This window comes from Alosa alosa, chromosome 9 (genome assembly GCF_017589495.1).
Source record: "Alosa alosa isolate M-15738 ecotype Scorff River chromosome 9, AALO_Geno_1.1, whole genome shotgun sequence".
Classification (NCBI taxonomy): domain Eukaryota; kingdom Metazoa; phylum Chordata; class Actinopteri; order Clupeiformes; family Clupeidae; genus Alosa; species Alosa alosa.
This window is the reverse complement of record NC_063197.1, coordinates 10,813,324-10,830,690: the sequence shown is the minus strand read 5'-3', so window position 1 is coordinate 10,830,690 and position 17,367 is coordinate 10,813,324. Positions and strand designations below refer to the sequence as shown.

The 17,367-nt window shown below is 41.0% G+C and overlaps 1 protein-coding gene across 1 annotated transcript; it reads right to left on the bottom strand.

The window, feature by feature from the left end:
• Window positions 1-3,220: 3,220 nt before the first annotated feature.
• On the bottom strand, window positions 3,221-8,286 carry bphl (biphenyl hydrolase like). Its single transcript, XM_048253020.1, has 7 exons — window positions 8,025-8,286; window positions 6,746-6,846; window positions 6,335-6,501; window positions 5,203-5,356; window positions 4,947-5,078; window positions 4,630-4,753; window positions 3,221-3,568 (listed from the first exon to the last, which is right to left on the bottom strand). Exons 1-7 carry the CDS (start codon window positions 8,102-8,104, stop codon window positions 3,478-3,480), a joined length of 849 nt encoding a protein of 282 aa, XP_048108977.1. The 5' UTR covers window positions 8,105-8,286; the 3' UTR covers window positions 3,221-3,477.
• Window positions 8,287-17,367: the final 9,081 nt, after the last annotated feature.

Sequence of the window (17,367 nt, the reverse complement as noted above, 5' to 3'; positions counted from 1 at the left end):
GTGATGTGGTCAGTGGTGTGGACAGATGTGTGTGTGATGGTGTGGACAGTGGTGTGTGTGTGATGGTGTGCTACATATGCACAACTTATTGTTTTCACAGCCACACAATTTGAAGTTCAACATTGTGCCAATGACAGGCCTATAGTATATGACTCGGTACAGAGTTAGTATGGCCTGGTACCTACAAAGGCGAACTTGGTATAAACATCTATATATATTCTGAAAGTACATGTTATAAGGATTCCATTTCACCCCCCTTTTACATATGCACAACTTATTGTTTTCACAGCCACACAATTTGAAGTTCAACAGTGTATGTCAATGTAAGGCTTAGTAGGCTATGTGACTCGGTACAGAGTTAGTATGGCCTGGTACTCACAAAGGCGAATTTGGTATAAACATCTATATATATTCTGAAAGTACATGTTATAAGGATTCCATTTCACCCCACTTTTACATATGCACAACTTATTGTTTTCACAGCCACACAATTTGAAGTTCAACAGTGTGTGTCAATTACAGGCCTAGTATGTGACTCGGTACAGACTTAGTATGGCCTGGTACTACAAAGGCGAACTTAGTATATTCTGAAAGTATACATAATATAAAGAGTCCCCCTCCCCTAAAAAAAAAAAAAAAAATATGCACAACTTTGTATCCATAGCCACACGATTTGTAGTTCAATAGTAGGCTATGTATTAATGACAGGCTTATATGACTTGATACAGAGTTAGTATGGCCTGATACCTACAAAGGCGAATTTGGTATAGATATCTTTATATATTCTGAAAGTACATGTTGTAAGGATTCCACCCCTTTACATATGCACAACTTATTGTTTTCACAGCCACACAATTTGAAGTTCAACAGTGTGTGTCAATAGAAGGCCTAGTGACTTGGTACAGACTTGGTATTGCCTGGTACTACAAAGGCGAACTTGGTATAAATATCTATGTGTATTCTGAAAGTATATGTTATAAGGAATCCATTTTACCCCCTTTTAAATATGCACAACTTATTGTTTCCATAGCCACACAATTTCAATATTGTGTATAGTATGACAGGCCTAGAGTAGGCTATATGAGTCAACAGAGTTAGTATGGCATATACCTATAAAGACGAATTTGGCATAAATATCTATTCTGAAAGTACAAGGAGTCCATTTTAGCCTACCACCCTAAGTTTGAACTAAGTGTTATTTGATAATAGTGTTATTTTAGGTCTTGTTAATGAAAAAGGTAATCCTTCCACAATTATATTAATGCAAAGTATAATCGTATAAAAAACATTAACTTTAAATCAATGTATAGTACATTATTATCCCCTTTTTCTATGTTTGTTTTTGTTCCCCTCTCTTTTAATAGTAGCCTACATCAGGAGATGAAGACGTTTGTCCAGAGAATGTCCGTAGAAACGGGCTCTGGTTTGTCTTGCCTTGAGAGCTGGTAAGTCCCGCCCTTTCCGCCGGACCTCTAGATTGAAAAATCGTCAATGCAAGTGAATGTGAGAAAATAATTATTTTCTGGTCCCGTTTGAATTTTGCCATGAATGTGAACATATGTTGTCTGTGAATTTTTAATATAAATTTTCGTGTAAAGAAGATCCTTGTTGTGGAAAAGACATAACGAGAAAGACTACAGCTAGCCCACGTCACAGGCGACATGTGGTCTTTCTCGTTATGTCTTTTCCACAACTGATAGCCGAAGATTCATAAAATATACTGTCAAACTCGTAACATGAAAAAATATATTAAAAATTCACAGACGACATATGTTCACATTCATGGCACAAATCAAACGGGACCAGAAAATAATTATTTTCTCACATTCACTTGCATTTACGATTTTTCAATCTAGAGGTCCAGCGGAAAGGGCAGGACTTACCAGCTCTATTGAGAAAGGTGTTGCGTGAGATCACTTCCGTTCAATTTCAAGGATGTTAGTAAGACAATTCTGCTACAATTACAACATTTGCACATGCATTTACATAGGCTAAGTTTCAGCAACATGTTTACATTTCGTGTAAACCTTTGAAAAATACTCTGAAAACCGAATTTTAACCTACTTTATCTGATCGTTCGTCTGTACCTTTATTTTGACGCTTTTCGCCGCCATATTGCCCGCTATTGTCGTGTACTGTCGCTAGCTCCACGGAACTTGCATGAGCCGCTTACACCTTCCTCTGTTTACTTCCTGATTGTCGCTGTCGGCTACCGGCAGTTAGCGCCATCATCTGGCTAGGAGGACAAAATGAAGGTTGGGCCAAGAACTCGAATCTCTTTAGTCACAGAGCATAATATTAATTCGCCCCGATGAAGGCCAATATGGCCATAACGCGTAGGCCCATGTGCTTTTAACCAGTTCTTGCTATGTTAAATTACTTGTTCAACTTCAGAGTGCCTCTGTATTTTCTCTTTTTTGGATAACATTAATTTGTTCAGTTTTACTTATTGTGTTAGGACATATGGCCACATTTGAAATGGTCAGCTCATGATAAATCCTGAAGCTGACACCTAAAATGGTGTGGCAATTACTTTTGTTTTACATCCAAGCTTTTTAAGCTTGCATTTTTCAGTGACTGAAGCATTATTACGAGATAACTGTGGTTATCTTTAGAAGACAAGATTTCAAGACTGAAGAACACTTTCAGATACAACTGCAGAGAGGCCAAGCAAACACTCTCGTATGACTCAGAAGACCTTCAGGAAGATCTAGGCTACACAAGTGTTGCTGTGCACCATTCTACTGTGCAGTGCTGCTTGCACAAACAGGGTAAACCTAGATGGGTCATGAAATGGACATTTGACCATCATTTTGGAAATACATACCAGGAACAGATGAAATGTGCTTCACCTGTGCTATCTGACTACATAGTGCTTCTGAACAAAAGAAGCAGCATTTGAGCAGCATTAGCTGGAAGACCCCCTTTGACAACTGGTAAGCATGTACAGTAGGTGGATCTATAGTGTTTAGAAAGTGTTTCTTACATCACATTGGGGCACCCGTGGCCTACTGGTTAGCGCTTCGAACCCCGAGCAGTAGGCACAGCTGAAGTGCCCTTGAGCAAGGCTCCCCGAGCGCCGCTGTTGTTGCAGGCAGCTCACTGCGCCGGGATTAGTGTGTGCTTCACCTCATTGTGTGTTCACTGTGTGCTGAGTGTGTTTCACTAATTCATGGATTGGGATAAATGCAGAGACCAAATTTCCCTCACGGGATCAAAAGAGTATATATACTTATATTTATAAGTGGATGTTTACAATGGTAATCCCCCCCCCCACCATGAAATATCAAGTCACACAGTACAACTATTATATTTTAACAATTAAACAATACTTTAAATAGATGAATTTAGTGTCCAGGCCACACCAGGATGACTGGACCCTCATGCGTCAGCTGCTTAGCAGTAATGCAACTGCTTGGCACCAGTCTTGGGTGGCTGTAAGCCCTTTGGTGAGGATCATGTCTGTGACCTGCGGCCTCACTCCTGCAGGAAGTCCTCCACCAGTCTGTTGAACTCAGCAGCAAATCGCAGGTGCAGGTTGTGCTTTCCTTCTGCCATCACATGCAGCCTATGTATGACCAAAGACAAAACAAACAACAGTCAGGCTGTGACATCATCAGACACAAAACTAATGACTAATCTGACCTGACTGATTAGTCCCATGAGTGTTCTTGTATCAGTGGGAGGTGGGCTGGCTTATCCCTTTGTGTGTGTGGTGTGTGTGTGTGTGTGTGTGTGTCATAATTTATCACTCACTGTTGTCTAAAATAATCAATTGTTACAAACTGGGAAATGGTATGCTAAATGGTTAAATAACTGATTTTCAAAGAGAGTACAGAGGTGAGATGATACCAGTTAAGTGAAGAAATCCGTTTCAAAGAATTGCCAGGAAACCTGCCTTCCACAATAATTTGCCTTGCACAATAATCATGAGACATTGTGTACAGTATGTTAATGTTGTAGAATACCATGGAATTATGACATACTGATTGATAAAAAGCAGATGTACGGATTGGCAATTATTCCTGAGAAATTACGGATTGCCTTCTCACTCCAGCCTTCTAGCATTTCATCAGTGCTCTTTTTAAATTTACTAGGGTAGTGCTTAACTACTAGCTACTACAAAGTATTCTTAACTATTGTCTTATGTCATGGGGGAGGTCATACATGATTTTATGTGATCATGTAAACAATATTCAAACCAAAACAACTGCACCCTAGACTAAGCTATGACACTTTTTAACAGGATCAGTCATTTTGCGCTCATTTACTCACCCCATGCCACCTTCTATCCCTGCCCAAATGGCATCATCATGCCCCCCTTCCCCCTGTCTCTTTAGGCTACTCTGAATGCATTCATTTGCATCATTCCATAGAACCATGATAATATAGCTTTTGAATATTTGCTAATAAATGAATGAATCAATGAATAAATAAATAAATAAAACATGTAAATGTACTTTGGCCACAATATGCACAGATGTATGTTCATATGATTATAGTTAATGGTTGTAATTTGTTCAACCCTCAATGGCATAAGATAGAATAGGACACAAAAATGAGACAATATTATTAGACATTATTTTTTAAAATAAAACATATGCACATAGCACCCCATCTGCAGCTCACCGGACATTGGGAATGTGTTCTGACAGGAATTGGGGGTGGAAGGAGGGCACCATTGGGTCCTTCTGGCCATGAACCACTAATGTGGGACAGCTGATCTGAGGTAACAATTCCATACAGATACTACCTAGAGAGAGGGGGGACACAACAAAAGACATAAAACAAGACTGATCAGCAGAAAGACAGGGAGAGATAAGACAGCGAATCAGACAGACTGGATTATGCAGGAGGAAAAATGAAATAGCATAATATATTCAGCCCTCATTCTACAGTTCTATGACACACCACCACACAGGCTGATGGATGTTGGACCCACTCACCCCGAGGATTGTGGGTAAACTGGCTGATGCCATCCACCCAAGCACCCCAAGTGTTTCTGAAGTACTCAGCTCCATACATCTCCTCCATTGGCCTCCGCATACGCTCACTCCAGCGTGATACGTCTCGCACTGCTACTCACACACACACACACACAAAACAAAATAAATCCTTCATGAAGGAAATGTCTGATTGTTGATATTTCCTCCCACATTCTTTCTCTCACTTCCTCACTGCCCCTCATTGCTATTCTCTCACAGTTGTAGATGGCGAGGTCCTCCTGGGAAACGTAGGCATTGGAGCCCCAGACCACTAGCTTCCTGATGTTAGCCGGGCTTAGAGCTGCTGCAATCAGTGCTGTGATGCCACCGTCGCTCCAGCCCAGAAGAGAAAAGCGACCAAAGCCCAAGGTCTACGAGAGGAACAGAGATGAGTGAAAAGTAAGAAAAGTAGCGTGTGAGTAAAGTTTGAGAGTTTTATAAGTTTAAGTTTTTATAAGTGTATATACTCTTTTGATCCCGTGAGGGAAATTTGGTCTCTGCATTTATCCCAATCCGTGAATTAGTTAAACACACTCAGCACACAGTGAACAAGCACACACTAATCCCGGCGCAGTGAGCTGCCTGCAACAACAGCAGCGCTCGGGGAGCAGTGAGGGGTTAGGTGCCTTGCTCAAGGGCACTTCAGCCGTTCCTGCTGGTCGGGGTTCGAACCGGCAACCCTCCGGTCCGAAGTGCTAACCAGTGGGCCACGGCTGTATGACGGCCAAATAGGTAGAGCATAAGGTAGGTCCAATTAAGGTAACAATCATTAGCTAAATCCTAGAGAAACAAAAAACAATGGGAATCTAGTTAAAAAGTGGGATACTCGACAAGTCATCCGGTTATGGCTGCACAATCAGGTGCTTCACAGAAGTAGGACGGTAGACTAGGGGAGGGTTGCCGGTTCGAGCCCCGACCAGTGGGCCGCGGCTGAAGTGCCCTTGAGCAAGGCACCTAACCCCTCACTGCTCCCCGAGCGCCGCCGTTGAAGCAGGCAGCTCACTGCGCCGGGATTAGCGTGTGCTTCACCTCACTGTGTGTTCACTGTGTGCTGTTTGTGTTTCACTAATTCACCGATTGGGTTAAATGCAGAGACCAAATTTCCCTCACGGGATCAAAAAAGTATATATACTTATAGACTATTAATAAAAAAAGCAAAATGAAGCACACTGATTTGGCTTGCAGTATTTACTTTGTGCAAAAAAAACTACTAACATTTCCACACTGTGTCTTCGGAAGAGGTAACTACTGCAAGCCAAATCAGTGATCTCCAGTCTGCTTTCTTTATAAAAAAAAGAATGGGATACTGTGGACAGAAAACAGGGGGCAGTATCAGCTCTTTGTCTGACCTGCATCAGCTGAAGACCATCTCGAGCGTCTCTGTGGAAAAAGTCGGAGGGGAAGTCTCTGTGTGGGGGTCGTGATCTGCCATAACCTCTTGGGTCAAAAGCCACCACTGTGAAATGTTTCTTATCCAAACTCTTCAGCTGTGGCCCAAAGTCTATCTCTCCGCTTCCTGTCCAAACAGAACATGACATCATGACTAAAACTCAAGTCACCAGCCAAGTTTTTTGCTATTCATACTTGCAACAGTCTCTGGCTGAGCACTGTCAAATTTTGTCTACTTATGGGCATCTTGCCATGAACTGTGGAGAATTGGACTCAAATCTGGACTCACGTCTGACAGCTCACACTCCTACCTCCTACTGTGAAAACATGTCATGTGGAAACAACTGGGTGTAATGTCTGATGATTCTCACCCAAAGCTCCAGGCATGAGTAACAGTGCATGGTCTCCAACCCCAGTCTGTTGGTAGTGCAGTTCCACGCCATTCACAGACTTCTTACCTGCCAATGCAGTACTGTGGATGGACACACACAGACACAAACACCTTTGAGAAAGAGGTCTGACATCTGAAGTGATTGTCTCTTTCCCAAGAACTATTACCTGTGTTGTCAAAAGTTTATATTACAACTAGGGCTGTCAATCGATTAAAAAAATGAATCTAATTAATTACATACTTTGTGATTAATTAATCTAAATTAATCGCATATATAATTTTTGCTGTGATAGTATTTTAATTATTTAAATTCAAATGAATCATTGAATAATCAGCATTAGTGACATTCAAGTTCAAAAACTCTTTTATTATTATTTTCACTGTTCAAATAATTGCCATAATAATCTATGATATGACCTAATATGCTGAGGAAATAAATTCAAAAGTGCTTTGGGAAGAAGTTTTTTTTTTCACATACAAGGCATTTCAGGCCACAGATATAACCTAGGGGACATAATGAAAATAAATTAACACTCCCCTCAATGTCAACACTTATTTCTTTGCATTGATGCGACTATAGAGTTGATGAACTCCGGTGATATGCAAATTCCTTGCTGCAGATATTGCAGAGGACTTTATTTTCAACACTTTATGCTTTATCAACACCATCAGGTCGTTTTTTAAAAGTAAATGTTCCAATCAATGATCCAGGCAGCATGTTTTCTTCTCTCGCCTTCATTTTACAGTCTAATTTTACTGACTAGAACGGCTCGTTGTCAATGGTCATACGGAATCGATTAATCTGCACTATTTTTTTTAATCAGTTATTTTTTCTCAAATTAATTAATCGAAATTAATCAGTTATTTTGACAGCCCTAATTACAACATACACAGAGGTGACAAATCTGTGTGAGCGTTCAGCCATGTTTTAAACAGTAGCCTACAAACCTGCCTGCGACACATAGGTGATCAAGGCAAGTAGTGGTGGTTAATGTAAATTCATTAACTACTGCGCCCCTATGCGTTCAACAACAATACCGCAGCTGAATATGGTAAAGCAAGTGGCTGCGAGCAAGGGGAAACACAATAGCCTGCGTGTTTTCGAACACACAGCAAGAAACTCGGCAGCAACTCAGTCAGTCGACATTCGTCAGATGAGGGCTTGTGTTTTGGAGTTACAAATGCCCAATCCTATCGACCATAATATAGTAGGCCTAGGCTACAGATAGCGAAAGAAGGGGAGCGAGAAATCGCTTTACCAGTAGCACGCGCCTTTACAACTTCTCTGTGCAGCATTTTGCAACGTGCGTAGTCCCCGTCTCCAGACAAACACCACCATAATTGTGAACGGAAGATCCGAGTGCACCTTTTCAAACCAGGGTCCAATCCTTCCGGACCACCTTTGTGCGTTCGCTGTATGATTTTCAACACAGCTTTGAAATAATTAACTAACTGGCCAACTTTCCCTGTGTGCAGCTGAATGATTCCAACTTGGATTTCGTCACTTTGGAAAGTGCGGAAGTTAATCGGGCACTACTGTGTAGGCCTACTGTCAGTGCAGGATTGTAAGCGCAGGTGGGGTTGTCTGCCCGAATAGGTCAAAATCAGTAACATTCTCAGTGATTGTAGTCATGAATTTTGACCATTGACCAATTCATAAGAATACGTGACAGCTAAACTAAAACAAATATAAGAGAAGATATACTACTTTATAGTGTTCATGAATAGCCTATGTCTCCAAGAAGAAATTTCTACTGGGCATCTGCTGCATGGATAGGCCAGAGCCATATAAAGGTAGAGTTGCGACAACTCCATTGACGCTAATGTTCCATTTTTTTTTTTTTCAACAATGGCGGCTAATGGAAGCCTCAAATAGTTCCCGAAGGTTAACAATTTATAATAGCAGCAGTGCAGTTACAGACTGTTTGTAGCCAACATTTCAGACTCAGATTTACATTATTGGCTCATCCGAATAATAATAATAACAGTAACAATAGTAAAGTAATAGTATTAATAACCTTATTATAATAATAAACTATTTATGTATCGACTTTGACAGCTTTTCTGCTGCTCAGTTTTTATCAGTTCCTTATCAAATAAATTAAAAGAGGCTAAAGCCCAATAAATGTGCCACACATAATAACCTAATATAAGATAAACCTTGCCTATACCATTTCAATTAGGCAGCACTAGGCAACACCACGAACGAGCTGTCATTAAGTTTTTGCGTTTGTAGCCTACAACTTTTATGACGTGCTGTCTCTTGAGAATTTAGCTTTAGCTGCTACCATCATGTCAACATAGTTGTAACGTTATGCACAATGCTCATCTAGGCTATGGATTTAAGTGGTTTAATTTTAAAAAGGGCAGCAAAAGTGGGATAAAGTGCAACTGCTTCCCCAAAACAATTCCTCCATAACTGTGGATTTAATCGTTATGTGGATAACTTTCAGTGGACTAAACACATAAAAGGTAAGATTTTGTTATCACAAAGCTAGCTGGTTCGTTAAATATGGCGAAGCATATTCACAGCCAACTTTGTACTTGCAGCAGTGAAACTGAGTTTGTTGTTAACATTGTTGGTAACGTAAACGTTTCTTCAGTTAGGAGCAGGACTGTTTTTTTTTTTTTTTTTTTCCCCATTCATTTTCATTGGCAAAAGCCAGAGCTTTTTTCTATGGCTCTGGCAAAAGCTAGCCTAATATGCATGAGAGAACCTAGATTTGAGGGAGCTGCAGCTGTTAGCATCAGCACGGTCATATTAACACAGCAGGGCACACTAGCCCAGTGATGGCTAGCCCAGTGATGAAGGATCGTGTAAAATCCCCATCCCCAGAAAGTTTCAAACCAAGCTTGCGATGATGATGCATGATCACTGATCAAATTGCTATTTTCTGACACGATGCACACCATTCTCAGGTGCTCACCTGTCTGAATCTCAAGCTCTTTAGCGTAGGCTAATGCTGTTCACAGCACGGTGAATGACAAACGATGACAAAATGATGTTCATGTTTATGAGTTCAGCCTGGTTATTTATCGAAGGACTTACCATGTCACGTTTTATATTTTATTATGATCACTCGCATTACCATGGGGTTACTAAATATATAGGCCTAATGCTACGGTTAACTTAGAATGCCCACCATTACACTGGAGATGTTAAAAAACTTTTAAACTTTTTTATTCTCCCGCGACGATAGCTAGGCTTGGCTTGGTAATTCGCTCATTAGCTCAGATCAGTGACTACCAGAGGAAACGCCTGGTAGAAAACTCAAACAAGTAATGTTAGACTAGCTGTGTTACAGTTTCTCGTTGCAAAATCAAAATTTCACAGGGGCTCCATGCGCTTTTGTAGGCTACACGCAGTCTCAAAAACACTGTTTACAGCTTTTATTGTAATTGTTTGTCTATTGTTTATTTTATATAGCGATAATTTAGATACACTTATGGGGTGGGTGCAATTGCGTTTTCTAAAGAATCTCCCGTCTTGATTTTGTACAGAAATTAATATTAAGTGACACGTAAAAGGGCGGAAAAAAGGTCACCTTAAATAGCAGGCTAAGATATAAGGTCTTTAATTTAATATTGTTGTAATGGTAGGATAACTACATAGTTTACACAATAATTACACTGTGTTATATTGTATATCAATGCATTTATTGAGTGTCAATTACCCAAAACCGTGGCTCTGTCTATCATTGAACAGTAGCCTATTTAATGCATTCGAATCCATTGTCAATCACTTCCGGGAACTAGTGGAGGTTTATACAAACCACGTGACCAACGGAAATTTGAACACCCATTGTCGCAACTCTACCTTTATATGGCTCTGGGATAGGCCCATTGTACAGACAAACAAACACACGCACATGAGCATCCTGCATCTAAGATTAGTGAGTATTGATCATCACTCAGCAATCCGTAGCCTACCAATTCACACACAGAGCAAGTGAGAGATAGTTAATCTAGCAAAGAGGGATTTCCCCATCTGTCCCTGTGCTCCAGTCAAATAGGTTGTGCCTGCGGTCACAGAATTGTACATGCAATGAGCTACACACACACACACACACACACACACAGGTATAACCCCACTGCACTCTCAGGTCAGTCATGCAGTGCAAAGTGTATGTGTGTGTGTGTGTGTGTGTGTGTGTGAGGGTGAGTGAGTGTGTTAAAGGTCTCTGTGTGTGTATGTGTTCGAGTGAATGAGTGTGTTGAGGGTCTCTGTGTGTGTCTGTGTTGAGGGTGGGAGGTCCTTATGTGTGACCCTTCCACATTGGTTTGGTCTTTACATTATGTAATAATTATCCGTGTATGAGAAATTATGAGTTGATGTTCTTTGCATACACTTCTCAACAGAAAGGCCATGAAAGGTCCTTGGAAAGAAAGATAATGTAATCAACATGGACATGTTTTATATCATCTTAAGTGTATATACGGTTTAAAACTACACCAAGAAAGGTTTCCAGATATCAGGGCATTTAGTTTCATAAATCATAAAATCATTCATATTAGAGCTTTAGATAGAAATCTGGAAATACAAATATGCATACACATAGCATACACAGTGTACATAAAAGTGTGTGTGTGTGTGTGTTTGTATGTGTCTATATGTCTCTTTCTCTTCCCCTTAATGGGGTATGGTAAAATGCTGTGCCGTTTCAATAACACTCAGTCGACACAGGTCAGTACACACACGCACACACTCCCAGAAAGTTCCTTGCTCTGACACACACATACACTTGGAACTCGTGTGTGTTTGTGCGTGTCTTCTCTAACAGTTTTAGAAATAATAGCTCATCATTTCACCCAAGGCGCATTAGTCATACAAGCGTGTTACTCAAAGCTTGCGTTCAGTCTAGATCTGAAAGATCAATGCATTTTGTCAGCAGTTCAGTTCTCTGTCAGAGATATCCTAAAAAGCAGTCTACTTCTTAAAATTATGTATGGAGATTCAATGTGTTGTCTACTTTCAAGAATGTTGTCCTCATGATCACGTATACTTGATGATCAATCATGCATGCTTTCTCTTGTTATCAACTTTTCTTTGTTTTCATAAAAATAATTCTTAGCGTGTTAGCTAAACCAATGCACTTTTTCATGCCAATGTGAGCGTATTAGTTGAATATGTGGTCACAGTATGTGCATAATTGTATACATGGCTTGATAACCCCAGTGTTGTGCCTTTTTTCTGTTTTGGTTCTTTGGTTAGGCATTCAAGCCACTGGTAGCACATGGTGTGCTGTGAAGAAGAGTCTTTACAGATGACTGGTACACCATGTGGCACATTTACGACTACTGCCAGCCAACTGTGTATTGCTACTCATGTCTTGTTGTGTAATTTTGGATAGGCTTGGTTGTTGATTGGCCGCTGTGGCAGCTCTTGATATCCCTGCTGAAAAAAACAGCTCTGGTAGCTGGTAACCACCTTTAGCTGGTCAGGCTGTTTTTTTTTTCAGCAGGGATACCTTTACGGATCCTGGGGACAACATGTGGTGGGTTTGCAACTTACACAGGCCAATTGTGCATTGTTGCCATGCTGTGTGTGGGCTTGATTGTTGATCAGCCGCTGTGGGGAATTTAACACCTCCCTGCTAAAAAAAAAACAGCATGACCAGCTAAAGGTGGTTTGCTGGTTGCCCAGCTTGTTTGACCACCCTATGATGGTTGACCAGCTAGACCAGCAAATCTCTTGCGAAAACATACCTTTAGCTGGTTTACCCAGTTTACGATGGTGATTCAACTGGTTTTGCTTGTCGTACCACCTCAAGCTGGTAATTTTAGTTGGTGTTGCTGGTCTACATTGCTGGTTTAACTGCCCATTCCAGCTTATGTTGGTAATTCTAGCAAACCAGCATGACCATCTTACACCAATAATGTCAAGTTTGGCAGGCTGGTCACCAGCATGACCATCTTACACCAGCTGTATCCGACATGACAGGCGGGTCACCCCAGCTTCCTCAGTTGGTTAGCAAAGACCAGCAAGAGCTGGAAGAAAACCAGCAAAGACCAGCTAAAACCAGCTGGTTTTCTCCCTTTTCAGGAGGGCTCTCCTGTGTATGTCTGAAATGTGTTTGGTTCTAAACATTCAGGTGTGTAAAGACACTTTACATCCATGGATTCATGCTTCTGAGTAGATGTGTATAAATGTGTGCAGATTTTTGTGCCTCTTTGTGCAGGTGTGTTGGTGTGTCAGGGGAATACAGTGTAGTGCTATGTTGATGTGTGAATATACACATACCCATACATTTGGTTTGTGTGTGTTGTGTGTGTGTGTGTGTGTGTGTGTGTGTGCGGGAGGTATACTCATGTTGGGGTTTTGTGGGGGCGTCCCAACGCTCTGCACATACTGCCTCCCACGAGACTTCGTATGTGTGTGCGTGTGTTGAGTGTGACTGTGTACACGCCTGGTTTTGTACCAGGACAGGGGAATTACTGGGAACGCAATCACAGTGACTTTTATGTTTGAAGCAGACTTGCAGACGACTCCCCTTGAAATGTGTAAGGACATTATAAAGCAAGCTGTGTGTGTGTGTGTGTGTGTGTGTGTATAAAACATTAGTGTGAGTGTGTGTATAGAAATGGGAACTAGTGTGACTGTGTGTTTACAAGTTTATGGCAGATTGCATGAGGCCTCAGGAACTTTGTAACCATCTTACACATGAACGCTGAAAATACCAAGATCCCTAAAAACCTTCCACAAAAACTTAAAAGATTTACCCCAATCTTTTCCTTGTAACACTTCCCTTCACGTTGAACCATAAAAAGGGGGTTGATGGATCTGACAGACTGAATGGTATTGATGTTGGTATCTGTGTTTAGGTCAGACAACTGGTGTCTGATCATTTGACCTTGTCTGACCTCCCCACACCAACACACCTGACAGATACATCTTCTCACATAGACAGATGTGCTCACTAGTACACCAAAACACACACACACACACAAACACACAAATATACACAACCCAAAGTTGAGCTTCCTTTTGGAGAGAAGATTTGATTAAGGCCTGTACTGTTTGTGGCCTTGGGGCCGAGAGTTCGGACTCTTTTAGCAACACTGTTCTTCCGGTGCTTCTTTCAGTTAAACAAACCTGCTTGCATCTGCTCAGATGTGTGTGTGTGTGTGTGTGTGTGTGTGTGTTATGCTGTTGTTGGGTAAAAAAAACTACCACCCATGCCCCATAGGCTTGACTGTTGGGCTGGATAGGTAAGATCCAATCTGATTGGTTGTGAGTTTAGTCTCTCTCTCGCCTCTCCAACACACACACACACACACACACACTCACAGACACAGACACACACACACACACACAGACAGACACATACACACTACACATTAATGTGTGACACACAAGAAGCTTGTTAACTCACCATGTTAAATATGTGGTTGTTGGTTGAGGAGCATTTGTGGAGCATTTGTGTGTGCACTTGTTCCCGTTTGGGGCAATGATGTGTATATTCACTATAAAGGTTTCTGTTTTAATAGTGTAAAGCCATTCCTCATCGACACATATATGGGCTACATCAGTTCTTCATGGCTTGCATATGATGTGAAGTGCTGTCAAGAAACATCACTGTGTGTGTGTGTGTGTGTGTGTGTGTCATTTTGTAGATGTGTTAGTTTGTGCTATAACATAAATGCATATATTTTCATTGGTTGACCATAATGTTAGTGTTTTGACAACACTGCAACATATGAAAGAGTTGCTGTTTCAAAGAATTTGAAAAGTGAGATTTCTCAAAATTGAAAGTTCTCAACTCTCATACCAAACAGAAAGCATTACACAACAATGAAATACTGGCCCGACCTCACAGAACAAGGGAAAGTGTCGTGTGTGTGTTTCAGAGAGCTACTGACCGAGAGTTTGAATAAGAGAGCGTGTTTTATGATTTCGGTGGAACACATCTGGGAAGCTGTGTGTGTGCATGTGATGTAGATCAGAACTTCTCAACCTTTTGGGGGGCTAAAGCACACCAAAGTTGGAACCAACACACCAAGGCACACCTCCTTATGGTTACTGATCACAATGAATGTCACACACACATTATTATGGGCTATTACCAGGGGTAGTCATATCGGTAGTCATATTTTCATACGCCCATAGCTTTTCTATACAGTACATACAGTTTTCTGTTGCTATTAGAGCAGGCAGGTGAAAAAGGGGAAATGAATTACGTTGCTCTATCTTGTTAGTAATCAAGGATCTTTGCTTATGCCTGGATGATATGTGATATGTGAACACACATGGTGCAATGCATGTGAACAATATCAAGAGGTCCGAGAGATAGAGATCATATGGCAAAGTGCCTGAGGATAAAGTTGTCTACTTCTTAAGAGTCATTCATGCATATTGTTTATTTTATATATTCATTGTATTTGTTAGGGACCATGTTTTTAACTATTTTTTTTACAGTTTTTACCATTTTTAACGTAAATGTTTTTAACGTAAATGCCATTTGATGCACTGTACCAGAGTTAGCCTTAGGGGTAACACTTTACTTGACAGGTGAGTTCATAACACATTCATAGCAGCTGTCATAAACTGCACATAAAGCATTCATGACTGTTTCATGAGACATTCATACCAAACCTTTCATGAATGTGGAAGACAGAACGACAACAACTTGTCAAAATAAGAGTCCAACATCGTATTTGTGTAACCTGGATACCATTAATTTAATCTCTCCAGTCTTTGTAAATATTCCATGAATATCTTATGAAGTCTACATCGAATGTCACTTTACTATACAAGTTGTGAAGTATTCGTAATCACTGAGTTTAACACTGGGAGGTAAACTAGCCTACATTCAGCTGACCCGTATTTGTGTAACCTGGAACAGTTGGACATTCCCAGTAGCAAAAGATGAGAAATCATCTGCAAAGGTTATATCATAAAACAAATACATTTTTATGTAGCAAAAATTATTTGCTTGAACATGCTCTGTCTTTTTGGCACTGGAGTAGCCCATTGACTCAGATGTGACGTGATCAGGTAAGAGGTTTGGACCAAAAACGGCAATGCTGCTTTGCGACTTTAGACTTTTATTTTGACAAGTTCTCGTCGTTCTGTCTTCCACATTCATGAAAGGCTTGGTATGAATGTTGAGTCATGTCTCATGAAACAGTCATGAATGCTTTATGTGCAGTTTATGACAGCTGCTATGAATGTGTTATGAACTCACCTGTCAAGTAAAGTGTTACCGCCTTAGGCCAACTTATACCTGCAGTTCCAAGTATAGTTTGCCTACTTCTAAGAATCCTGTCCTCATCATCACATATACTTCATGATCAATCATGCATGCTTTCTGTTCTTAGTTTTCATTATACATTTCTGTTGTGTGTGTTAGCTACACACTTTTGTTCATGCCTGTGTGAGCACAGAAATTATATGAATAGTGCACAGTTGTAAAAATTGCTTGATAACCCCAGTGTTCTGCTCTGTTGCTGATGTTTGGTAAGGCATTCAAGCCACTGGTAGCGCATGTTGTGCTGTGAAGGAATGTGTGTGTGTATGTGTGCTCATCCATAAACCATTGGCAGATCCTCTGGTTGTCACCTCACCAGATGTCAGGTCGTGGCCTAACTGTAACCCTAACCATTTCCAGTTAACCTTGCCCACTCTCATCCGTGCTAAAGTTTCGGTTGAAGATGTGTGCATTGTTGTGAATGCGATTCGGACCTATCATTAATGAGTCAGCTGAATACCACCATCCATCCTTTCTCTCTGTGTGTGTGTGTGTGTGTGTGTGTGTGAGTGTGAGATGCTGAGTAATGATAAGGTCTCCAGGGATTTGTTCAGTCAGAACAGGAGACCATCATCAGCTGTCAGGTGCAGTTGCGGTGTATGAGTGTGCGTGTCTTGAGCAGTGTACCTCAGAAGGTACAATTTGGTCATTGTGACTTTAATCAATCAATTAATTATTATTAATTAACATATAATGCTCAATATACTGTTTTCCTCTTTCTCTGCCATCATGGGATGTTCAGAGTTGAACTTGTCTACCCACATAGACAGTTCTCAATATCCAGAGTGCCATTTTAATGGCTGTTTGGTATCCTGTCTTACAGGGAGGCTCCATCGAGTCTGCAACTGGAGTGCGCCGTCCGCGTAACGTAAAAATAGTTTTAGAAGACTGGTCTTCTACACTATCATGTCTGGTGTAGCTGGTTCCATTGCTTATAGTGGAGGCTGGTCTTCTACCATATCATGTCTGGTGTAGCTAGTTCCATTGCTTTTAGTGGAGGCTGGTCTTCTACACTATCATGTCTGGTGTAGCTGGTTCCATTGCTTATAGTGGAGGCTGGTCTTCTACACTATCATGTCTCGTGTAGCTAGTTCCATTGGTTGTAGTGGAGGCTGGTCTTCTACACTATCATGTCTGGTGTAGCTGGTTCCATTGCTTATAGTGGAGGCTGGTCTTCTACACTATCATGTCTGGTGTAGCTAGTTCCATTGGTTATAGTGGAGGCTGGTCTTCTACACTATCATGTCTGGTGTAGCTGGTTCCATTGCTTATAGTGGAGGCTGGTCTTCTACACTATCATGTCTGGTGTAGCTGGTTCCATTGCTTTTAGTGGAGGCTGGTCTTCTACACTATC

Excerpts from the sequence above, each read along its gene's own strand:
- bphl (XM_048253020.1), bottom strand. The coding sequence starts at position 8,104 with ATGGTGGTGTTTGTCTGGAGACGGGGACTACGCACGTTGCAAAATGCT. Across the intron at positions 5,079-5,202 it reads GGACCTCGCCATCTACAACT|CAGTGCGAGACGTATCACGC; the intron begins GTGAGAGAATAG and ends GTGTGTGAGTAG. Across the intron at positions 3,569-4,629 it reads GAACACATTCCCAATGTCCG|GCTGCATGTGATGGCAGAAG; the intron begins GTGAGCTGCAGA and ends GGTCATACATAG.